At 46.2% G+C, this 25,396-nt stretch overlaps 1 protein-coding gene across 4 annotated transcripts in view; it reads left to right on the top strand.

Moving 5' to 3' along the window:
• WDR59 (WD repeat domain 59) overlaps nucleotides 1-25,396 on the top strand; it is a 72,801-nt gene that overhangs the window by 12,380 nt on the left and 35,025 nt on the right. For all 4 annotated transcript variants that reach the window (XM_029075844.1, XM_029075843.1, XM_029075842.1 and 1 more), the window contains exons 2-9: nucleotides 4,664-4,713; nucleotides 6,631-6,766; nucleotides 11,037-11,122; nucleotides 12,822-12,902; nucleotides 14,718-14,755; nucleotides 17,206-17,294; nucleotides 23,801-23,917; nucleotides 24,960-25,037. In XM_029075844.1, coding sequence (XP_028931677.1) covers nucleotides 4,664-4,713; nucleotides 6,631-6,766; nucleotides 11,037-11,122; nucleotides 12,822-12,902; nucleotides 14,718-14,755; nucleotides 17,206-17,294; nucleotides 23,801-23,917; nucleotides 24,960-25,037 — 675 coding nt within the window. The remainder of the gene's footprint in view (nucleotides 1-4,663; nucleotides 4,714-6,630; nucleotides 6,767-11,036; nucleotides 11,123-12,821; nucleotides 12,903-14,717; nucleotides 14,756-17,205; nucleotides 17,295-23,800; nucleotides 23,918-24,959; nucleotides 25,038-25,396) is intronic.

The following is a 25,396-nucleotide window of genomic DNA, read 5'->3' as shown; positions in this document are numbered from 1 at the left end:
GAATAAATAGGGAAGCAGCAGGGCCTAGTGGGTAGAGCAAGGTCCTGGGAGGACCTGGGTTCTCATCCCGGTTCTGCCACTTGCCTGCTGTGTGACCTTGAGCAAGTCACTTAACTTAGTGGAAAGAGCCCGGGCTTGGGAGTCAGAGGTCATGAGTTCGAAACCCGGCTCTGCCACTTGTCAGCTGTGTGACTGTGGGCGAGTCACTTAACTTCTCTATGCCTCAGTTACCTCATCTGTATAATGGGGATTAACTGTGAGCCTCACGTGGGACCACCTGATTACCCTGTATCTACCCCAGCGCTTAGAACAGTGCTCTGCACATAGTAAGCGCTTAACAAATACCAACATTATCATTATTATTCTCTGGGCCTCAGTAACCTCATCTGTAAAATGAGGATCAAGACTGTCCAACCCAACTAACTCGTATCTACCCCAGTGCTTAGCACAGAATCTGGCACATAGTAAGTGCTTAACAAATGCTATTGCTTGCTTGACTGATGGGCCATAATACTCTTTTTATAAAACCTCCTTCCTTTCCCTTCAGAATACAAGGCAGTAATCCTTTATTATTCTGTTTTATGAATTCCTCTCTGAGATAAGCTAGCTGAAAGAGATACCTGTGTTGGCACCGAGATGTAAAGAATCAGCCCCACGTTAATCTTATAACGAAATCCATCTCGGAAATGAATATCTGTGTGTGGATAGAATCAGGTATTTTAAAGAGTAACTTTTTTAGAGCTTTGAATATTTCAAACCTTGGTCTATCAGGATGGCCTGGGGTCCTGCAAATGCAGCTACCTTTCTCCATTCGTTCGTTCATTCAGTCGTCATAAGCGCTTACTGTGTGCAAAGCACCGTACTGAGCTCTTGGGAGAGTACCAGTTAATGTATTAAGTTGGTGGAAAGAGGGGGAACTTAATAATAGTAATAATAATAATAATGATAATTGTGGTATTTGTTACATGTTTGCTATGTGCCAAGCACTGGGATCAGTACACTTAAAAACGGAGAGGATCTAATCCCTTTTCCACATGAGGCACATAATCTCTATTTTTTTACAGAAGAGGAAGTTGAGGCACAGAAAGGTTAAGTGGCTTGCCAAAGATTAGACAGGCAGGTGGCGGAGCTAGGATTAGAATCCAGGACTCTGCCCTTTCCATTAGGCCACTCGCACATAGCTCTACTGAAAAATCAATTTTGTAAAGCCCATATGGAAGCTTTCATCCATTTGCATCTTGACTAGGAACTGTATAACGTAGTCATCTGGCTCTGGATGTAGCCCTGAGCCTCTAGTTTATCATTTCTCACTTAAGCTATTAGATTGATTAATCCGAGTCGCTAACAATCAAACATCGTTGCCAGCAGAAAACCTTTTAGTGGACTAAATCATGGGCGTTGAAGGTGCATATCGTTCATGAAGGATGGGGTTTTCTTATGTTTTGTTTTTGCTTTAAGGTATTCGTTAAGCCCTTACTGTGTGCCAGGCACTGTACTAAGCACCGGGGTAGATACAAGCGAATCAGGTTGAATATGGTCCATGTCCCGCATTGGGCTCACAGTCTGAATCCCCATTTTACAGATGAGGTAGCTGAAGCACAGAGAAGTGAAGTGACTTGCCCACGTTCACACAGCAGACAAGCGGTAGAGCCGGGGTTAGGACCCAGATCCTTCTGACGCCCAGGCCCGTGCTCTAAACACCAGGCTATGCCGCTTCTCACCATTTTAGAGATGAGGGAACTTCTTGCTCCCCGGTTCCTTCAGCACTGCGCTTGCTGGCCAGAGCCAGGACCGCAGATTGGGGAAGGACCGATTCCACAACCACAGTTCCTAGTCACCGTAAAGAAGAAAAGCGTCGTTAGGGAGAGAGCGTTCCCCTTTCCTGGGTGACCTGGGGATCCCTGGGCTCTGAACCTCCTTCCTAACCTCTCGCTGCCCTCGTCCTTCACTCCAGGATCCATCACAAATGGATCGTGCTTGCAGTTGCCCGTGCAGCCCTCGGGATTCGGCCGGGACCCTTCGACCTTTTCTGAAATACTGTCTGAGCTCGGCTTGCTTTGGACAGGGCTGAACCTGAAAGCCAGGAAGCCAGGATAAGGATGGCAGGCTAAAGATGCCGGGCTGAGCATCAGGGAAGCAGCATAGCCTGGTGCATAGAGCGTGGGCCTGGGTTCGACTCCTGGCTCCACTTGTCTGCTCTTTGACCTCGAGCGAGTCACTTCACTTCTCTGGGCCTCAGTTACCTCATCTGTAAAATGGGAATTAGGACTGTGAGCCCCATGTGGGGCAGGGACTGTGGCACATAGTAAGCGCTTGATAAATACCGCAACTATCATTGTTATTATGAATAATGGGGTCAGTTCCTGCCACTGAAACATCCAGGGCTGGTGCCTTTCCACTGGGAAAATCTGCCAGGCCAGGTCCTTACTGGGTGGTTCCAAGAGGGCCAGGTCACAAAAACTTCCAGGACGTTGGGTTCTAATGTGACAGACAAGTGGCGGAGCTGGGATTAGAACCCGTGACCTTCTGATTGCCAGGCCCGTAGTCTATCTGCTAGGCCACGCAGCTTCTGTCGGAGGGCACAAGAAGACCCAAATTACAACCTGTCAACTAAGACTTCTAGACCTGTAATTACAGTGACCAAAAGCTCAAGGTTGAAACTGTACTTATGTATCATAGTCTACTTGTTTGAGAAGGTCGCCAGTACCTGGAAACTAGTAAAATGGCTTGGCAATTCAAGCTCGAATGTCAGCTGATCTTTTTTCCCACGTTCCCTCCAGGAGGTCTTCTCTCATTAATTTCGCATATTACTATCCTGCTTCTCTCCTTCTGGCCACTTCGGTCACTTCACTTCTCTGTGCTTCAGATATCTGTAAAATGGGGATTGAGACTGTGAGCCCCATGGGGGGCAGGGCCTGTGTTCCACCTAATTTGCCCGTATCCACCCCAGAGCTTAGTACAGTGCTTGGCACATAGTTAGCACTTAACATACACCATCATTCTTCTTCGTCGTATTCGATATATCTGTGTCACCTAAGCCCATGCTTTCTCACCTTCTGGCACCTCCCTCCCCTTGTGTCACTTATAGTCATATTTTTAAAAACACAGGTGCATTCCCCTTACTTGTAATTTATCTTAGTATCTGTCTCCCCCTTTAGATTATAAGGTTCTTGAGGGCAGGGATCATTTTTATGAAATCTGATGGATTCTCCCAAGTGCTTAATACAGTGCACTGAACAGAATAAGGGTTCAGGACATACTATCGATTGGTTTTTCTCTATGGAGAGAGTGGTATAACTAAAATGCGACCACCTGGGGAGCAGGGGAGGGAGTCCAGTGTTTTTAGCTGGAAAGTCAGAATATGTCATAATCATAAACATAGTATTTGCAGTATTAAATGCTTATATGGAAGGCACTGTACTAAGGGCTGGAGTAGGAACGAGATAATCCCTGTCCCACATAGGGCTCACAGTCTTTATCCCCATTTTGCAGATGAGATAACTGAGGCTCAGAGAAGTGAAATGACTTGCCCAAGGTCACACAGCAGATAAGTGGTGGAGCCGGGATTAGAACCCACGTCCTTCTGACTCCCAGGGCTATAGTCTATCCGCTAGGCCACGCTGCGTGTCCTAGCCTGGCTGTATTTATCCGGTGCAATGGAGGAGGAATTTGGTAGCTTGGAGCAGCATCCACTGGGTCACTGACACCTAGCTTTGAACCCGAAAAGCCTGAAGGGGTCAGATTAGGTTTCCTTGTTGCTGGCAGGCCCATGGAAGCTTCCGGAGTTTTCAGCATCCAAAGTGCGCTAGGTCCATGTGATCTGACGCCTTTCAGTATGGGAGATGTCCAGTGGGGTTGCTGCCTGGCAACAGCAGATGCCCTTTCCCGAGTCCCCTGAAAGATGAGGGGGTTGAGATTCAGATCGGGAATGGCGGGCAGTGTTTGAAATAGAAATGAATAATTATTAGCCAGAGAAATTCTGGGCATTCTTCCTGGTCCCTCGTAGAGGGGACAATGAAAACTGAGTTTCCTCTCAGGAGCCGCCGGGCCTAGTGGAAAGAATGCCGACCTAGGAGTCAGAGGACCTTTCTTTTAAAAATGGTTCTTAAGTGGTCACTATGGGCCAGGCACTGTACTAAGTGCCGGGGTAGATAAAAGATAATTGGGTTGGACACAGTCCTTGTCCCATATAGGGCTCATATCCATTTTCCAGATGAGGTCACTGAGGCACAGAGAAGTGAAGTGACTTGCCTAAGGTCCCTCAGCAGACAAGAGGCAGAGCTGGGATTCGAATCCAGGACCTCTGTCTCCCAGGCCTGTCCTCTCTCCACCAGGCCGTGCTGCTAATCCCAACTCCGCCACCTGCCTGCTGTAGACCTTGGGCGAGGTCCTTCACTTTTCTGTGCCTCAGTTTCCTTGTCTGTACAATGGGGGTTCAGTTCCCAGACTCCCTCCAACTTAAACCGCGAGCCCCATGTGGGACAGGGACGGTATCAGACCTGATTATCTTGTATCTACCCCAGGGCTTAGTATAGGGTTTGGCACATAGTAAGGGCTTAACAAATGCAGCGATGATTATCACTATCTACTCTATCCTGGGAGGTGAGATGCAGCTCTGTTGATTTTCCCAGCGAACTGAATCGTTATATTTTCTTTCCAACAGGCAACTGCCATGTCTGTGGATTGCCTTGGCCAGCATGCCGTGCTTTCTGGGTAAGTGAGCCGAATCGGCTCTTTGCTCTGTTTTCTACCAACACGGAGCTGAGGTTTGGGTTCCCAGAAGAATATATTCGGTTATAATTCAGATCAGACTCTGTTCTGGGCTTCCTAGTTACAGTCAGGGTACCCCAAAAAGCTGATTTTCCTGTGCCCTTCTTTGTCTAGCCCAAACAAGAAAATACCAGAATTACATGAAATTGTGGTTTGAATTTTAGACCAACCATATGGATTTGAGATGAGGAATTCAGACCTGCAGCTTTTGAACTAGTGTGTGTGGTGGGAACTCCACTGACAATAATAATGATAATAATAACAATAATAATTCTGGTATTTGTTAAGTGGTTAGTGCATGCCAGCCACTGTCCTAAGCGCTGGGTTGGATACAAACGAATCGGGTTGGGCACAATCCCTATCCCAAGTGGGGCTCATAGTCTCAATCCCCATTTTACAAATGAGGTAACTGAGGGACAGAGAAGTTAAGTGACTTGCCCGGAGTCACACAGAGAAGTGGCAGAGCTGGGATTAGAACCCATGACCTTCTGATTCCCAAGTCTGTGCTCTATCCACTACACCATGCTACACCAAGAAGCCCCTTGGTGTAAATATTTTACATAAATTCTCCTCCTCTTCTTACCTAGGAGAAGAGCACAGAGGGGATGGGGTAGGAGCCATTTCACGGCCACTATCCTTCAGCCCTGCTCCTCTTCAGCACATCAGTTAGTCCAGCAGTGGCATTTATTGAGACCTTAATAATAATAATAGTAATGATCGTATTTAAGCGCTATGTGCAGAGCACTGTTCTAAGCACCGGGGTAGATACAGAGTAATCAGGTTGTCCCGCGTGAGGCTCACAGTTAATCCCCATTTTACAGATGAGGTCACTGAGGCCCAGAAAAGTGAAGTGGCTTGCCCCCGGTCACACAGCTGACAAGTGGCAGAGCTGGGATTCGAACCCATGACCTCTGACTCCAAAGCCCGTGCTCTTTCCACTGAGCCACGCTGCTTCTCCAATTATAGTGAGTGCTTAGGAAAGGACAGTGCAACAGAGTTGGGTCATCAGTTGCAACTATATCCTCCTCTGCTTTCCCACCTCCTTCAGCCCAACCCAATATGTCTCCCACTCCTCCCATCCCCCCATCCCTTCCTCTCACATTTGTTCTTCTCTCTCCAAGCCTTCCAAATCTTTCAATCCTCTTTCACTGCCTCGTTGTCCCGTCGCCTACTGGTCTCGTGTACCTGTGTCACTCCATCCATGGTATCGGCGCATTGACCGATAGGAGAGCCAGATGAATTTCACCAGAGGAGGTGGACGGTGGATATCTCTGGTCCGCACTACCCCCCCGAGGGATTAACGTTAGCTTGTGACTTATGTGACCATCTCAACAATAGTCGTTAACAAGTGATTCCACTGCCCCTATTTGGAATTTTGCCTGTTTGTCTAATCGGTTCCTTCTTCCAGACACGGCTTCACTTGATCACCTCATCCCACAGACACCTATGTCACCGGTCTCCCCGACCCGCTTGCCACTGTGAAATCCCCCCATTCTCAGGGCAGCTTTTCCATTAGCACTGCAACTGTCTTCGACTGCGAGCCCCATGTGAAACAAGGACTGTCCAACCCGATTATTTTGTATCTACCCCAGGAGTTAGTACAGTGCCTGGCTCAGAGTAAGCACTTAAATACCATTAAACGCCCCCCAAAACCCTCCTTCCCTTTCACCCCAGTTCTCTTTCCTGTGTCTCTTTCCACATTCTTTTCATGGCTTCCGTACCTTGCCCTTTCCAACTTCTGATGCCCTCGTGAGGGAGCTGGCCCTGAGGAGATTTATAAGCTATTCGCTCCCAAGAGATGGAATCTAAAACCATTCCCTCGAGGAGGCTAATGCCGAGCGTGTACGTGCTGCTTTCCAGCCGCCGATTCCTGTACATCGTTAACCTGGATGCCCCATCGGAAGGTCACCGCAAGATTTCCCGTCAGAGCAAATGGGACATCGGAGCCGTGCAGTGGAATCCTCACGACAGCTACGCGCACTACTTTGCAGCTTCGGTGAGCTCATTCGCATTTTCGGTTGAGGACCATTAAATGGTGGATTCTGGAGCTGGCCAGGTTTGTTTTCTCTTATGCCCACTCATGACTTTCAGGGAACCCGCCCGGGTATTTTTGCCTGATTCCTTTCGAGAAGAAGCCTGCCTTTCAGTGACCTTTGCTTCCTAACGCCTGTTTCGGTAGAGCTGGGGCTGGGCAGACATCCCAAAGCTAGCGCTCATGGAGACGAACGACAATCCTTAGTCAACTCACTTGGCACTCATCACGTGCCCTGAACGGCAAGGCGCTTTTCCTAAACTTGGTGGATTTGGAAAGCTCATGGTGGGGATGCTGAGGCGCATTCACGAGCTGGCGCCGGCCATTTTCATTCCCGTTCTTCTCCCAGTAGAACACTTTTGCTGCTGCAGGTTGGGAGCATCAGGACCTCGAGAGCACTGGTAGTCACAGACCCACGGACACCCGCCTCACTCTTCAGCTCCATTACTAGTTGGTTCAGGTGGTGAATTTCTGGGACCGTTGGCTTTTTTTGTGGCGGTTTGAGTCCTGATCTTGGTGCTTGTCATCAGCTGAAGGAATTTTCTTCTGAACACTGAGTCCGGTGGTGAAGCAAGTGGTCTCAGGGCCCTGGGTCAACCAGCTTGGGGTCAAAGTGACATCCTTTCCCCTTATTGTGGTAAATGTGAGGAGGGATGGGTTGGAGGAGGAAGAAGAACAGAGGTGGAGAAACATCAAGCATTGATACGGCTTTGCTAACTGCAGGGAAGCAGCGTGGCCTGATGGAAAGAGCATGGTCCGGGGAGCTAGAAGGCCCGGGTTCTAATCCCAGCTCCACCACTTATTTGCTGAGTGACCTTGGGCAACTCATTTCACTGGGCCTCAGTTACCTCATCTGTAAAATGGACATTAAATCTTCCTCCCTCTTATTTAGACTGTGACCTCTATGTGAGACAGAGACTGTGTCCAACCTGATTATCTTGTATCCACCTCAGCACTTAGAACAGGGCTTGACGCATAGTAAACACTTAATAAATGCTATTAAAAATACATAAAAAATGCCATAAAAAAATCCCAGGGTAGGATTAACAGTAGTAATAATGTTTACAAAGCCGTTACTGTGTGCAGAGCACTGTACTAAGCACTGAGAAAGAGTATACAAGTGAGTATTCAGACATAGGCCCTGTCCCTCGAGGGGCTACTTCAGAGAACACGGCCTGGGCGTGGGAGTCAAGAGGACCTCAGTTCTAATCCCCGCTCTGCCACTTGTCTGCTGAGTGATGCTGGGCAAGTCACTTTACTTCTCTGTGCCTCAGTGGCCTCATTTGCAAAACTGGGCATTCAATATCAGTTCTCCTTCCTACTCAGACTGGGAGCTCCATGTGGGACCTGATTATCTTGTGTCTACCCCAGTGCTTAGGACAGTACTGGACACAGAGTCAGCGCTTAACAGATGCCACAATTATTATGATTTTAAGGCAGAAAAGAAGCCAGGTGGGAAAGACTGAATTAGGGGAGGGAGGGGAGGAGCGTTGGTTCCCCACACAAAAAAAGGCAAAGCCAGAGAAACCCTTTGAAAGAGGCCAGCCTTTTGAAGTGTCATGGGGGCTGAGTTCCTGATTTTTTTTTTTAATGGTATTTGTTAAGCACATACTATTTGTCAAGCACTGTTCTAAGTGTTGGGGTAGATACAAGTTAGGTCGGACACAGTCCCTGTCCCACATGAGGCTCGCAGTCTAAGTGCTAATGTATAGCCGACCCGATTCTTGACCTAAAAGATTAATTGAAGACCTTCAGAGCCCTCCAGAGTCCCGGAAGATCCCCAGCTTTCTTTTCAGGGGATAAGTTATATATTATAAATTATTTATATTAATGTCTGTTCCCCCCTCTAGACTGTAAGCTCGCTGTGGGTGGGGAATGGGTCTACTAACTCGGTCGTATTGTACCTCTCCCAAGTGGTTGGTACCGAGCTCTGCATTCAGTAACACTCAATAAATACCACTGATGATGATGGTTATGAATTTGCGTGGATATCCCTTGGATCGGAAAGAATAATGTTGAATTTAAGACCATTGTTTTCCACTTGTCTGAAGACTATTCCTGGAGACCCAAGGGCTGAGATTTCATCAGTTGCCATCTTTTCAACTATAATGTCTCCATCTCCTCCTACCAAAAAATTCAGTATTAAAATGAAAACAGCCAAGACCATTAGACACCAGATACTATCTCCTCCTCCCCATACCAAGCTATGCACCGTGTTCAAGAATCACCCCCTCAAAAACACCTTGCTTCTTATTAGCTGGGGAACGAAAGCGTGGTCTGGTATCGACAACCTGTCGAGATCACATTCTGTATCTGAGGACCGAAAGAAGAGCAAAGCGGGATCAGCGGCCAAGGGGAACAAAGGGCCTTTCTTGAAGGTCTCTCAGAGAACAAAACGGGAATTTGGCCAGAATTGGCTGAGATGACCTTGGAGGAAAGAGAAGAGCTAGCGAAGCCTTAACAATGCTTGATGTTTCTCCACCTCTGTTGTGCTGCTGATGTGCTGCTCTCCTTTAGAGTACGTCCGGGAGACTCTCCGAATACTTTGCCATTTGTATTAGCCTCTCGGTATTGAATTTCAGTGAATCATCGCAGTGGTCTTCTGCGTCGTCTAAGCACTTGGACCTGTGACCTTGGACATTTGATATTCGCTCCAACCCCCAGCATTTATGTACACATCTTTTAATTGTCTAGAATAAATTGCTTATTTATTCATATGAATGTCTGTCTCCCCCTCTAGACTGTAAACACATCGTTACGAGGAGGGACCTTGTCTGCTACTTTTGTTGTATGGTACTCTCCCAAGTGCTTGGCACAGTGCTCTGCACATAGTAAGCACTCAATAAATACCATTGATTGATTGAATGATGCAGACTACACATATTGCAAAGAATGGATGAGTTTTTTTTCCCACCTCGAGCTGAGAAACCTTCCTTTTTCCTCCTATTTTAGTTAGGAGCCATTTTGGTGAGTCCAAAGAATGTACTGATCATGAGCATTTCACAGAATTCGTGATTTCACATCTTTTCCGGGGGAATCCTTTATCTATAGAAACAGCAAAATGTGTGCAACTAAAGATAGAAATGTTTGAGCCTGAAAGTTTTGGCCTTCTTAAATAATGTGCGAATAAGTAGAAAACATTGACCGGGGCTCCACCCACACAAGCTTCTCATCTGGCATCAATCTTTTTACCCGGGTCTCGTGGGCAGTTAATTGGTTATGTGCAAGATGGGCATGATGTGAGAATAATAATTGTGGTCTTTAAGTGCTTGCTATATGCCAAACACTGTACTAAGCTCCGGGGTGGATACAAAACAATCAAGTCTGTGTTTATTGAGTACTTACTTTGTTTAGAGCACTGTACTAAGCACTTGGGAGAGTACAGTTTAACAATATAACAGACAATTCCTTACCCACAATGAGCATACAGTCTAGAGGTACCACATTGGGCTTAGACTAAATAGGAGAAGGAACAGGTATTGAATCCCTTGATAATCCCAAAATGCCCTGGGCTGCCTAGTTGATTTGGTTAGAATAAAGACGATTTTCGAGTTTTTGACCATCATCACTATTTACTTCCCAGCCCAACTTTCCTGTGTTGTTTTGACTAGTCCTCCCTGAAACAGAGTACCTGCAAATGATGGGATGTCTTGCATACTCCCCCTTCTTAGAGACTGTCTTCTCGGAGACCCCCCCTACCTGATCCTTCCTCTCTCTAGTTCACCTCTTTCGCCATTTTAAACACGGCAGTGACATTATCTCAGCCTGATGATGAGGTAGTGAAATGGAATGGTAGTGAGAGGCTCCTGAAGTCTGTGGATGAGTGAATAATAATTCTGGCATATGTTAAGTACTTACTGTGTGCCAGGCACTGTTCTAAATCACTGGGATGGATACAATCATATCGGGTTGGACACAGTACCTGTCCTCCGTGGGGCTCACAATCTCATGACATTTCTGGCACGCAAACTTCATTCTCAGTCACATTTGCAGGTCTTAGCCTGAGACAAACATTTTTAGAAGAGAAATGCTATTTTCAGTGTTTGCTCAATCGTTTTCTTTACTCGTCTGATTCTTTCGGCTTTCTCCTCCCTAGTGGAGACTCAAAGGTTTCAGGTTAACCCATCTTCGCTGAGATTTTGCCTTGAGCAGAACAAGATTAGACCCCCCCCCCCCAAAGATTGGTGAGCGTCAGACCTTCGTCCACCGCCTTATTTCTCCTGTTTCATTTCAGAGCAACCAGCGGGTTGACCTCTACAAGTGGAAAGATGGCAATGGGGAAGTGGGAACTGCATTACAAGGTCACACCCGGGTCATCAGGTAGGCAGTGGGATCTCCACGGTTTATTGGAAACGTGACTTTGTGGCTTAATAATTATTATGGTATTCGTAAAGCGCTTATTACGTGGCAGTCGCTGTACTAAATGCTGGGGTGGATACAAGCAAATCGGGTTGGACACAGTCTCTGTCTCACCTGGGGCTCACAGTGTCAGTCCCCATTTTGCAGATAAGGTCACTGAGGGACAGCAGACAAGTAGCAGAGCCCATTAGCACCTATGACTGACTCCCAGGCCCATGTTCTACCCGCTACACCATACTGCCTCCAGATTGGGTTTGGGACCGACCCTTTTTGCTGGAAAGCCTTTTGGCGATCCTGAAAGCTCTTTACACCATTTTCCTATTTGATTTATTCTAACGGTATTTGTTAAGTGCTTCTTATGTGCCAGGCACTGTACTAAGTCCTGAGATAGATACAAGCTAATCAGGTTGGACATAGTAACTGTCCCACATGGGGCTCACAGTCTTAATCCTCATTATATAGTTGAGGTAACTGAGGTGAAGTGAAATGACTTGCCCAAGGTCACCCAGCACACGCATGGCGGAGCTGGGATTAGAACCCGGGTCCTCCGACTCCCAGCCCGGGCTCTTTTTGCTAGATCACCTCGCTCCTCTATTGCCTATTTGTCACTGTCCCCCAGCGAGCACAGCTAATACTCCATCCTTCCTTGGCTGCAACTTGAGCATCTGTTTTGAGTTGGCCCCGGGTGGCTGGTCTTGTCATTAACGTTCCCCGAGGTGAGGATACTCTTACCGAAGGACAGCCAGTGTCTGGAAACGGGCAGTTTGGGTAGCCAGACCCCAGCAGATGCTCAAACTGGCAAGAACACAGGTCAGGTTCCCGAGACAAGGACAAGGGCCGGCTATCAAGCGGAGGCGGCAGGAAGTTGCAGATATTGGCGGGATCTCCCTGTTGAAGATCAAGGTACAAGAATATGTCTGTGGAAAAACTAGCTCTGCCGAGGGGGACAATTCAGACTTAGTTACCTCTTTCGTCTGCTGGGTCTCATTAGGAAATTGAGGTAATGCCCCAAACTACATAGCTTGGTCCTTCCAGAGGACTGGATTTTTTGTTTTTTAGTGGTATCGGTTAATAATAATAATAATAATGTTGGTATTTGTAAAGCGCTTACTATGTACAGAGCACTGTTTTAAGCCCTGGGGTATACAGGGTAATCAGGTTGTCCCACAAGCGCTTACTATGCGTCAAATATTGTTCTAACCGCTGGGGTAGATTCAAGTTAGGTTTCAGAGAGTCCCAGTCCCACATGGGGCTCACGCTCACGTGAGAGGCAGCTCTCATGGGGATGAGAGGTAGAAAATGACACTGCTGAAGGAAGGATTGGCCCAGTAAAGTCTGGAAAGCTGATGTTGGGGGTGCTGAAATATCCTCTCCTAGCCTGGGAAAGGCAGGTTGACAGGCTGGTAGAGCATTAGTTGGAGACCAGAGGGAGAGAGGAATCAGCCTGACTTGTCTGGAAATTTACGTGAGAGCTTATCATAGTTCTGGTCTTCCTCAGAGAGATTCACAGCTTGAATCTCAGGGGTCTTGTTATGCAAACTAATTGAGGGCAGCCTCCTCTAGCCGGGAGAGGCACGTGTTGCCAGAGGAATGGAATGTGACACTGACCAGTTTTTCCCTTTCCTTTCCTTATTACGCTGTCTGTCTTTTACATTCCTAGTGACCTGGATTGGGCAGTGTTCGAACCGGACCTACTAGTAACCAGTTCAGTCGACACCTACATCTACATTTGGGACATCAAGTAAGAACGGACAGCCTAATTACTTTACTTTTTTAAAAAATGGCATCTAAGTGCTTACTATGTGCTGGGCACTTTACTAAGCACTGCGATAGATACAAGGTAATCGGGTTGGACATAATCCATTCCTCACAAAGGGCTCATAGTCTTACTCCCCATTTTATAGATGAGGGAACTGAGGCACAGAGAAGTGAACTCATTTGTCCAAAGCCACAAAGCAGACAAGCAGTGGAGTCAGGATTAGAACCCAGGTCCTTCTGACTCTTAGGCCCGTTCTCTATCCAGTCGGCCACACCGCTTCTCTTTACTGCAGAGGACTTCTTTTCGTTTAGTGACGGATTTCACCTTTGTGGGGTAAATTTAAGGACAAACCACTCTCCTTTTCATCTTTCAGCTCGACTTAAGAAAAAGTCAAGTTTCAGAGATGAACATGGAGTGTCAGATAACCATACACAGGGTGTTTGCCCAGTGACATATAGGGGAGCCTACACTGAATTGCACCTTTGCTCTGCTCTCACCCTCTAATGACATCAGCATATCCCATAAGTCCTGCAGGCATCCTTCCGCTTTGCAATCTAGCTCAGAATGCTCCGCCCGAGCCCAGGGGTTTGCATAGGCAACACTCTGAAAGAAGCAGTAGAGAAGATGTATCAGAGTGGGTTCCCCTCGCACAGGGGAGGTAGGGCCGTATGAGGGAGCAGAGCAGTGACAGAGACTCATGACTGGGAATCCAAAGAAGAGAAAGTTGGAAAATGAAGGGATGGCCATGTTAGACTCCAAAAAAATTTAATTTCGTGACTTAACACGGAACTGAAAATTTCCTTGCCTGCTGCGGTTTTCCTGAGCATATTTCCTTTATAAAAGTACAGAGGAAATATATAAAGACTTTGTTCTGATTATCTGGTCCACAAAGCCTCTTGTCTTGCTCTACCAATCTTTTTCTGCTCACAAGTTATCCATTCATCATGTGCTGGGATGTCCTCAGCCCGGACTTAATTCCAGGAGTTGAAGCCCGTGAGTTTGGCTTTAGTGCCTGGGAGACTGTATCCTCTGCTGAGGTCTTATCTGGTAGATTATCGTAGGGGCAGATCTTATGTTGTCGCCGAGAGGAAGTGCACACACCTCAAGGATCTACTTTCCCTTCCGGTCCCTGCTCGTTCGGGTCACTCAAGCTGAGACCAGGGCCACGTGGGGAAAGATTTCAGTGTTGAGATTCACACATCCAGACAGTTGGAGCTGGTTGAAAAAAGCCCGGTATCCACCTAAAGAATCTCTCCCTTCCAGTGAGCTAAATCTAACTAAGGCAGTCGATCAATCGTATTTATTGAGTCCTTACTGGGTGCAGGACACTGTACCCAGTGCTTGGGAGAGTACAGTGTAATGGAGTTGATAGGCGTGTTCCCTGCCTGCAAGGAGTTTACAGTTTAATTAATTATGGTATTTATTAAGCGCTTACTATGTGCCTTGCAAATGATGGTTACAAGCAAATTGGGTTGGACACAGTCCCAGTCCCACGTGGGGCTCACAGTCTCAATCCCCATTTTACTGATGAGGTAACTGAGGCAGAGAGAAGTGAAGTGATTTGCCCAAGGCCACACAGCAGACAAGTGGCAGAGCCGGGACCCATGACCTTCCGACTCCCAGGCCCGTCCTCTATCCATAGGCCAGGCTGCTTTCCTTAGAATCAGTGGTCCCAGTGCTTGCCAGAAAATAGCAGCTGGGAAGGTAGAGAGACATTAAATGGTTCGGGGGAGGAGTCAAGTGGACCCATTTTGGAAGCCAGCAGAGGCATTCAGATTTGTGGCTTTTATTTTTCAGAGATACAAGGAAACCAGCTGTGGCCCTCTCTGCTGTAGGTGAGTACTTACTCTCGCTGGCTTGGGAGGCCAGACATTGCAGTGTCTTTTGCCTCATCTCCTTTCCTTTTATTCTTCCTTCTTTGTGACCACAGACGCAGAAGTTCAGATTATCGGATTAAATGTTTTCTTTCAGCCCTTACTACCTTTAAAGGTAACTCCGAGGTGCAAGTTCAGGGAAGTGCGAGGCTAGCTACTGGCTATTCCTCAGAATCATCTCAAGTGAGAAGCAGCATGACCTAGTGGATAGAACAAGGGCTTGGGAGTCGGAGGACCTGGGTTCTAATTCTGTCTCCATCACTAGTCTGCTCTGTGACGTGCAAGTCACTTCTCTTCTCTGGCCCTCAGTTACATCATCTGTAAAATGGGGATTAAAATTGTGAGTCTCATGTGGAACAGAGGAACTGTGGCTGACCTGATTAGCCTGTATCTACCTCAGTGCTTAGTACAGTGTCTGGCTCATAGTCATCATTTAACAAATACCATTTTTTTAAAAAAGTCATTTGGGTTAACCAGATGGGAGTAAAAATTTTGAAATCCGCTTTTAGAATTCAAATAGAGAAGTACATTTTTTTTTGTCATTCCATTTTTAGCTTGATATATTTAATAGAAAAACTGAATAAAAATGTTTGGGTGCGTTATTTCAGTCCCTGAAGTACTTAGTCAAAAACAGCTGTGACTGGAAAGGTTCCTCAAGATTCTGAATTGGGGTGTCTAGATTTTCTTGGATTTCATGGTTTCCAGAGCATTCCAGCTTTTGCATTCTGGTTTCAAGGATTAGATCCAGTTATTGAGTCTGATGCTGCCTATATAATAATTGCAGTATTCAAGCACTTACTATATGCCAAGCACTGTACTAAGTACTGGGATCGATACAAGACACTCAGGTCCCATATGGGGCTCACAGCTTATGTAGGAAGAATGGGTACCAATAATAATAATTGTGGTATTTGTTAAGCCCTTACTGTGTGCCAAGCACTGTACTAAGTGCTGTTGTAGATACACTCAGATTGGGTTGGACACAGTCTCTGTCCCATGTGGGACTCATAGTCTCCATCCCCATTTTACAGATGAAGTAACTGAGGCCTAGAGAAGTGAAGTGACTTGCCCAAGGTCACGCAGCAGGAAAATGGCCGAGCCAGGATTAGAACCCATTACCTTCTGACTCCCAGGCCCCTGCTCTATCCACTAATTCCCATTTTGCAGATGAGGGAAGTTGAGACACAGAGAAGTGAAGTGACTTGCCCAAGGTCACACAGCAGACAAGTGGTTAGAACCCAGGTCCTCTGACTCCCAGACCCACGCTCTTTCCAGTAGGCCACGCTGCTTTTCAGTCAGTCAACACTGAAAATCATATGACAAGCAGGGATGTGTTTCTGTACCTCTGACATAGAGACCTACCCAGGCTCAGTCTCTCACCTTTCATTTTTGGCTCTTATGCACTGTCTTTTGAAGACTTATCTCCGCCTCTCTCGCTAACCCGAGAATGTCAATCAAAGCCAAGGTAGCACCTAATAGCAAGTTGAGCTTCCTCACTTACCCAACCCCGCTGCTGGGTGCATTTCTGAACTCTGACCTCTTTCTGAAGAGAACAGGAGCGCTTGAAGCTGCAGTGAGATTTTTCATGAAGAAGGGAATGCTCTTTAAATGAACTCCTCAGGCAGCACAGTCCAGGACACTTCTCAGGGCCCAGTCTGTCCCCTCACGTCACCCTCACAAGGCCACACACCCTGAAGCCACTGGTGATCCCCTTCTGGACCTCTTGGCCGCCTTCGGCACTGTGACCCACCCACTCTGCTCCGTGCACTTCTAGACTGTGAGCCGTTGTGGGCAGGGATCGTCTCTTTGTTGCTGAATTGTACTTTCCAAGTGCTTAGTACAGTGCTGTGCACACAGTAAGAGCTCAGTAGATACAATTGAATGAAATGCACTTTGGGGTCTTGCCCTACCCTGAGAGATTCTCTGATGGGGTAACCTTTATCGGTCCCTTACCTCTTTGCTAGGTGGCAAGAGAACCCTCAGTAATAGTGGAAAGTAAAGGCGCTCAGCTGCCCCACTACTCCCCGCAGGTATTTTTTTTCCTAATGGCATTTGTTAAGCGCTTACTCTGGGCCGGGCACTATACTAAGCACCGAGTCATTGCTTGACACATAGTAAGTGCTCAGCAAATGCCATCATTCAAAATTACCAATCAGAGTTTAAATACTCTTCCCCCACCACAATCTGTTCAGAGGTTGGGGACAGTGAGAGTCCAGTAACTTACCTGTCCACCCACCCTCAGGTCATGTATGCAGGAAGGCAGCGGCAGACGGGGGAAGACTATCACCAGAAAGCAGCACCAAGCTTCTGCTCCGGCTCCCGCTCCTCCTGTTTCTCCTTCCGTAGAAGTTTTGGAAGACACTTTACTGAGTGTGATTTTTTTCTTTCTTTTCCCCTGATTTCCTGTGCAGCTGGAGCCTCACAGGTCAAATGGAATAAAAAAAACGCCAACTGCCTAGCCACCAGCCACGATGGGGACGTGCGGATATGGGACAAGCGGGTGAGTTATTTGCTTCCCCTGTCTAACTGTACTCCAACGGGTTTCTAGCAGTCTAGGGTGCTCGGTGCAGTCCTCAGGGAATGACATTCTTTAACCTAAAGAAGTAGTCAAGCAGGATGCAGAGATTGGGGAGGAAAAAAAAGCCTTCCCATATTTCCCCATCTGCCCTCCCCTCACTATCAACTGTGCTTAACTGTGTTCCCCTTAATCACTCTGATGCTCACCCCAGCCACACAGGACTTATGTAAATATCCTATGCACGATTCTTCCCCCCGTCTGTATTTTATTTTAATATCGATCTCTCCCTGTTGACTGTAAGCTCCATATAGGCAGGATTGTATTTACTTGTACTTTTCCGAGCACTTATTTTTATGTTATTTAAAGTACTTACTATGTGTCAAGCACTCTACCAAGCACTGGGATTAGATTCAAGATAATCAGGTTGGTCACAGTCCATGTCCCACATGAGGCTCACAGTCTTAATCCCCATTTTACAGATGAAGTAACTGAGGCATAGAGAAGTTAAGTGACTTGCCCAAGCCCACACAGCAGGCAAGAGGCAGAGCTGGGATTAGAACCCAGGTCCTTCTGACTTCTATGCTTGTGCTCTATCCACTGGGCCACACTGCTTCTCTGCTTTGCAAACAGGAAGTGCTCAGTAAATATCATTGATTAGTACTTTTGCCCTTGGAAGCTAGATGCCCATCAGTTTTAAAGTAGCCTGTAGGTCCCATACTTTTCTTTAAATGGTATTTAAGCGATTACTATATGTCAGGCACTGAAAGTACTAAATCCTGGGATAGATGCAAGATAGACTGGACACAGTCCCAATCCCACATAGGGTTTACAGTCTTAATCCACATTTTACAGATGATCCATGTGAGAAGTTAAGTGACTTGCCCAAGGTCACATAGCAGACAAGTGGCAGAACCAGAATTAGAACCCAGGGTCTCGGACTCCAAATCCATACTCTTTCCACTGCTTCTCAGACTTTCATTGCAACCCCTTGAAAAAGGCCTTGAGATTCCATACTGGGTTCACTTGTATCTGGGCTAAATGGCTGGAAACTTATTCCAAAGGTGAACTCTTTGGAGCTCAGACTTATCCTTGGTGGCGAATGCAGAAACAAGAATTGCCCAAAGGATTTAGTGGCCTTCGGGTTTGAGTTAATTATTTCCCTCTGAATGAGTTCCTCCTTCTGCACGAACTTCGCGATCCAGCTCACTGAATAGGATTTTTCTCCGTGATTTCCTGGGCAGTGGAAATCTTCTGGGTCAAATGGGAAAAAACTAAGTGCCGATTGCCTTTTGGCATGAAAGAAGCTTCAGGTTCTAAGCCACTATGATTGGCTCGTATAAGCAGTGGTAATTAATAGGAAAGACCTCTCCTCTCCAGCCAGTGGACTTCACAATAGTGCAGAAAGCATAAGGTTTATCAGACCCAGTGGTAAACCTGACTCTTTGTCCCTGAATAAGCTCTGTGTACCCTTTGTGAAGCCCCTTTCTCATTCTCCGCTCCTGCTGCCCTTCATGGACATAGTGAAGGTTAGAGAGTATTGGTTTTGTTCCGTGCTTACTTTGGAGGAAAAGCAGTTTATATAAAGATGGATTAGAATGGTGTGCTTTTAAAAAGGGGCACGATTGGGTCCCCCATGCATCTCCTCCTTGAAGGCAGCCAAATAAACAAGCTTCGATCATTTGAAGTTCGCCAAAAACTCTATTCTTGGAGATAACCAAACACCTGCTCACCCAGGAGAGTGACCCTACAATTTTTTTTCAATGGTACATGTTAAATACTTACTATATGCCAAGTGCTGTACTAAGAGCTGGGGAAGAAACAAGATAATCTGGTTGGACACAGTCCCTGTCCCACCTAAGACTCATAGTCTGAATCCCCATTTTACAGATGAGGTAGCTGAGGCACAGAGAAGTTAAGTGTCTCCCCAAGGTCACAAAGCAGACAAGCAGTGGAGTTAAGAGTAAAACCCAGGTCCTCTGATTCCTAGGCCCATGCTCTTTCCACTAGGCCATGCTGCTTTCCGCTTGTGTGGGAAAGAAAGCTGACTGAGTTTTCTTGCTGGTGAACCTCTGGGGAGATGAGCAGGTTAGGCAAAAACACTTGAACCCGCACACATTCATAAATAAAGAATAACCATTTATGAGGAGCCCAGATTTATAAGGATCCCTCTAGACTGTAAACTTACTGTGGGCTGGTAGCATGTCTACCAACTCTGTGGTATTGTACTCTCCCAAGTGCTTAATCCACTGCTCTGCACAATGCTAAGTGATCAATAAATACCATGAATTGATTACTAAATGAAAAACTGATGAAAAAAGTTGGTTTTGGCCTAAATAAGTCTTTCTTTCCCAACCCTTCAAATTTTTGGACGTACATATTATTGAATCATCTCTGGTCTTCTGATTCAGTTCAATTCAAACAGCAATCAGATAAGGTGACCGTTTGAAAAAAATGCTACCCATGAAACTGTAAACTCACCTGTAGATTGTAGACTCGTTATGGGCAGGGAACATGTCTGCTAATTCTATTGTAAGGTACTCTCCCATGCGCTTAATACAGTGCTCGGCACATAGTAAGTGCTCACTAAATATGATTGACTGATTGAAGATAACATCACCTAGGCTTTGTGGCTTGTCCTCAGACAGTTAAACAAACTTTGAAGAAGCTTTCCAAAATAGTCTCACCCTCCAAAGGCATTCTATTTGCCAATTTGTCATTCAGGGACCTCATATGCTTTTGTGGTTTGACTTTACCCCTCTGGCCTGTGATCTCTCTCGCCTGTCCTACAATCTTGTATTTCCTCCTGCCTTCAGGACATCTCCAACTAGTTGTCCTCTAGCATCTTAAACCTAAAAAGGCCAAAATTAAACTCTTTATCTTCCCTCCTAAACTTCAAACCCTTTCCTCTTCCTGACTTTTCCATCACTGACAGTGGTACCTCTACCCCGCCTCCCCGCCTCCACCCCATCCCATAAACTCTCCATCTTGATTCACATTTCCCTATCAAATTGTCTGACTCTGTGTCTTGCTGTTTTCCTTCTGAATATTTCACAGACCGGACCTTTTCATTCCTTATTTATTCTGTTACCGTAGGACAAACCTCCATTGCCTCCCAGTTAGATTTTTGCAGTAGCCGTTTTATCAGTCTCCCCCCTTTTCAGCTGCTTGTGTCATCCTGCCAAACCTAATGGTCTCTAGCATAATCCCCCTTGACCTCTCAGCTGCTTTTTAACATGGTGGGCCTCTCCCTCACCTTTGTTTCACTATCCCAGTTCCCTCTTACCTCTCTGGCCGCTCTTTCTCAACCTCTTTCACTATGTCTTCTTCTGCTTTCACTCCCTCTACCTAGGTGTCCCTCAATGCTCTTTGTTCTGTGTCCTCTACTTTTCTCACTTGATGCTCACTTCCTCAAGTGGCTCATCAGCTCCCCTGACTTCAGCTCAATCAGTTAATGGTATTAATTGCACACTTACTGTGTACAGACTGTATTAAGCGCTTGGGAGAGTGCAGTACACAGAGTTGGAAGGCACGTTCCCTGCCCACAAGGAGTTTACCATCTAGAGGGGGAGACAGACATCACCATAAATAAATTACAGATATGTACCCAAGTGCTGTGGGGCTGAGGGTGGGTGAATATCAAGTGCTCAAAGGGGACAGATCCAAGTATTACCTCTTCATGGATGATTACCGGATCTCTTTCTCTAGCCCCTACCTCTCTCGCCATCTGCAGTCTCTCATTTCTTTTTGCTTTCAAGACCTCTCCATATGGATGTCCTGTGGACACTTTAAGCTCAGTATGTTGAAAATTAAACTCTTCATCTTTCCTCCCAAATCCTCTTCTCCATCTGTTCCCCAGTAAAGTTGACACCACCACCCTCCTTCCTATATCCTTGATTCCCTGCTGTCTTTCAACTCTCAGGTTCGATCTGTTGTTAAATCTTATTGACTTTTCCTTCAGAACGTTTCCTGAAGCCTCGCTTCCTCTCCATTCAAACGGCCACCATCCTGATCCGGATGCTCTTTGTATCCGGACTCGACTACTATATCAAGCTTCTTACTGCTGCCCCGGCTGCCTGCCTCTCTCTTTGCAGTCTGTGATTCATTTTGCCGCTTAGATCACCTTTCTAAAGTGTCATTCTGCATGACATGCATGACATCCTCTCCTCAAAACCTTTCAGTGGTTTCCTATTCATCTTTGCATTCATCGTCATCAGTGGCATTTACTGAGCACCTGTTAGGTGCGAAGCACTAAGAACTTGGGAGAGTAAAGTCCAACAGAGTTGGTAGGTATGTTCCCTGCCTATAATCAGCTTACAGTCTAGAGGCAACTCCTGATCATTGCCTCAGGGGCTCCCTATCAACTCTCTTAACTCTTATCTATCCACTCCCTTCTCCATCTCACACTCTCCCTTTTTGCCAAATTTATCATCTCTCTGTGACATATTCTAGACTTGCCCGCCTACAACCTGAGAAAGCAGCTTGACTAACGTAGAGGAAAGAGCCCAGATCTGGGAGTCAGAGGGCCTGGGCTCTAATACCAGCTCTGTCACTTACTTACTGTGTGTCCTTGGGGAAGTCACTTCTCGATGCCTCAGTTTTTTTAGCTGTAAAACATGGATTAAATACAGTTCTCCCTTCTACTTAGACTGTGAGCCCCATGTGGGACAGGGACTCTTTGTTTTAATTACCTTTTGTCTAACATTGTGCTTAGTACAGTCCTTGGTACCTCACAGATACCGTTATTATTGTTGTTCTTATCATTATTACTCTTATTCTAATCATTTCCTCTGCCTCACACCTTTCCTCCTGTCTTGCGCTCTCCCCAGCTGTCTCCTTCCGAACTCCCGTCTCCTTCAGGAGACTCTCCCTGATTCGTTTTTTTAACTTCTTTGGACCCATCCTCCTTACTGTCATCTCAGCATTTTTGCACTCAAGACCCTTAGTGGCACTTCTGTGCATATAAGTTTACGTACTCTTGGTCTTATAGATTCTTTCATACCGGCTCGCCCAGTAGATCGTAAACTCCTTGCAGGCAGGGATCGAGTCTTCTTATTAGTCACACTTCCAAATCCTTGGAGCAGTACTCTAAACACAGTCAATACTGTTGCTTGGTTGATTGATGGCTCTTGACTCTTCTTGTCAGTCCATTACTCTTGCCTTTCCCCCAACTTGGATCACCCTCCCCCCGACCCACCTGGCCACAGTTTCACTAAGCCAAGTCCCCAGCCTTCTTCAAAACCCTCTCAAATCGACTCCATTGATAGCCGTTCTTTTATTAGTCCCCGCACTCTCTTAGTCATGCCAACCCCTCAGCTGCTTAAGCCCTATGTTTCATCCATTCATTGTATAACTTATGTATTCTCTTGTGGTAGTCTCTCAATCTTTTTAACTCTTGCAAATTCAGCAATTTCTGCCCATCTAGTCTACCCCGTGAGACTCTTATCTCCCTAAGGGCCGGAATTATTTCTGTCACCTCTTGTGTAAGTCCACCAGGGACCTAGAACAGTGCATCACTCACAGAAGATGTTCAATAAATATGAATATGAATAAATATGACGTTAAGCCAGACGTCAGCACTGGAGCATGAATAGGAAATATGGTAAGTCTTCCTTTTAATGTGGGACTTGTTTTGCAGGAAAATCCGGTAACCCTAAGTTCAGTGGGAGTTCATGGGTTTGGGGATAGATGGTTCTCAGATACCACCATGACTGACGTTTTTCCATACCAATTCCTCTAGTTTTATGTTTATATTATCGGAATGTTCACATCTCGGCTGCTTATTGTTATTTTTCGGTGTTAAATGCTGTGAAGTTGCAGAAACACAAAGTACTCTGTAGGACCTGACAGGAGGTCGGAGGCAGAGGCAGGAAGTTCTAGCAGCAAACACACAACCAACTCTTTCTTCACCGAATCTATTTGCACCAACCTATGGACCACGTTATGCCCAAACAAAGTCGTGTTGCGGGAAGAACATTCCCTAAGTCTTCCATGGAGTTATAGCGAAATTGTTTAATGAAAATGTATCAGAGCAGAATTGAGTGTTCAGAAATAAAATATTACTCCCAGCATTTCAAATTCTTACTGCCAACTGCTTCCAATGTAGCCTGACTTTTGGAAGGTGCCCTTAATACTTTCACCCATGCTTAATTTTCTTCAGACTTGATCTGGGCTAATTTGCATGCTTGATTTAAGGAGTCGTAGACAAAAGGGTTTTTAATGGTCCATCAGTTTAATCACAGGATTTCAGATCTGTTTTGTAGTCGGTGTTTTTGGAGGGCCAGAGGAAAGGAGACTGGGAAAGGACTAAACTTTCAAAGTGGGATGAAGACATCTTTTCGTCTTTAAATCCTGAGCCCTATCTAAACATCAAATCTGAGAAGGCAGGCCCTGCCTGTAGTCTCAAGCCCCTGCTAAGCGTGAGTGGAGCTGTTGTCTTTTATTGACCAATCGGGGCCAAGGAGAGAGAACTCTGATATTGTTGATTACAGAAACCGAGCACGGCAATGGAATATCTAGCTGCCCACCTCTCCAAAATCCATGGGTTGGACTGGCACCCGGACAATGAACACATCTTGGCCACATCCAGTCAGGACAACTCTGTCAAGGTGAGCGATTGTCCAGAAGAGGGTCCCATAATAGCTGTGGGATTTGTAGAGCACTTACTGTGACAAGATAGGTAACAGTTTGGTTAAACTTCCTGTCCCTCTTGGGGCTCCCAATCTAAATCCCCATTTTAAATATGAGGTAATTGAGGCCCAGTGAAGTGACTTTCCCAAGGTCACACAGCAGACAAGTGGCAGAGCTGAGAGTAGAGCCCAGGTCCTCTGAGTCCCAGGGCCGTGCTCTTTCCACCAGGCCGCGAATGCGATCCATACAATATGGTCCATGGGAGCAGGAAATGCCTTGTCTGTCTTAAGAGTCCTTTTTAGTCTTTTCTTCACAAAAGATTTCCCCTATTGGGTGGATCTTCTAATGTCTCCAGCTAGTCTTCCCAAATTCAGTGGAGAGTTACCATGGAGTCCCTCTCTGGATGCCAAACGCTGTGAACATTGATTGCATCTGCAGTACTAGGTGTCTTGGTGTTTCCTCCCGAACTATGTGGAAGGTGGCTAATTAGGTAACCTGAAGGTGACCTGAGGTGAGGCATGGGAAAGGATTGAAGATTTTTAGTGTTTCATCAACAGGAGGACCCAAATTTGAGTTCCTACAATATTTATTAACTAGGGACTCTTTTGCAGAGACCCGACCTCTTTAGACCGAGTTGCAAAGTGCTTTTCAGAAATGTATTTTGAGGGGACAGATGGTAAGGGGTTGCAAAGAAGTGGATAGAGCCAGGGGTCTGGTAGTCAGAAGAACCTGGGTTCTAATCCCGGCTGTGCCACTTGTCTGCTCTGTGACCTTGGGTAAGTCACTTCACTTCTCTGTGTCTCAGTTAGCTCATCTGCAAAATGGGGATTAAGACTGGGAGCCCCATGTGGGACATGGGCTGTGCCCAACCTGCATCAGCCCCAGCACTTAGTACAGTGCCTGGCCCTTACCAAATACCATAAAATTAACCAAAAAAAAAAAAATCAGCTGAGTCCAACTAATACGATGGATTTTATTCTCAAAATTTATTCTGAAAACTATCCTCTTCTTTGTTCCCAGTTCTGGGATTACCGCCAGCCTCGGAAATACCTCAATATTCTCCCTTGCCAGGTGCCTGTCTGGAAGGCCAGATACACTGTGAGTATGAGACACGGCAACTCCCTCGCTCAAACTTATCCTTGTGCCTCTGGTGGCCTTAAGGGTCCACGAGAAGTTTGATGATAATCAGCTGTTGTGAAAATTTCATTTGAGTTGCACTGTTGTCAATTTCTGTATTTTCTTTGTACAGTACTTCTGATTTCGGTAGTTTTCAGGCATTTGGGGCAGAGATGGTAGTGATTTCATAAATACTTCTACCTCCTCATTTCCTCTGGGGTGGTCATCTTTAGAGACTGTGAGTCTTGACTGTTGGAATGTCAAACCATTACTCTACTCCGCACCTTTAGCTTAATGGTGTTAGTGGGCAAAGAAATGTTCAGGGACACAAGAAAGTCCAA

This window comes from Ornithorhynchus anatinus, chromosome 11 (genome assembly GCF_004115215.2).
Source record: "Ornithorhynchus anatinus isolate Pmale09 chromosome 11, mOrnAna1.pri.v4, whole genome shotgun sequence".
Lineage (NCBI taxonomy): Eukaryota > Metazoa > Chordata > Mammalia > Monotremata > Ornithorhynchidae > Ornithorhynchus > Ornithorhynchus anatinus.
The sequence above is the reverse complement of the archived record's forward strand: the minus strand, read 5'-3'. Positions and strand labels throughout refer to the sequence as shown.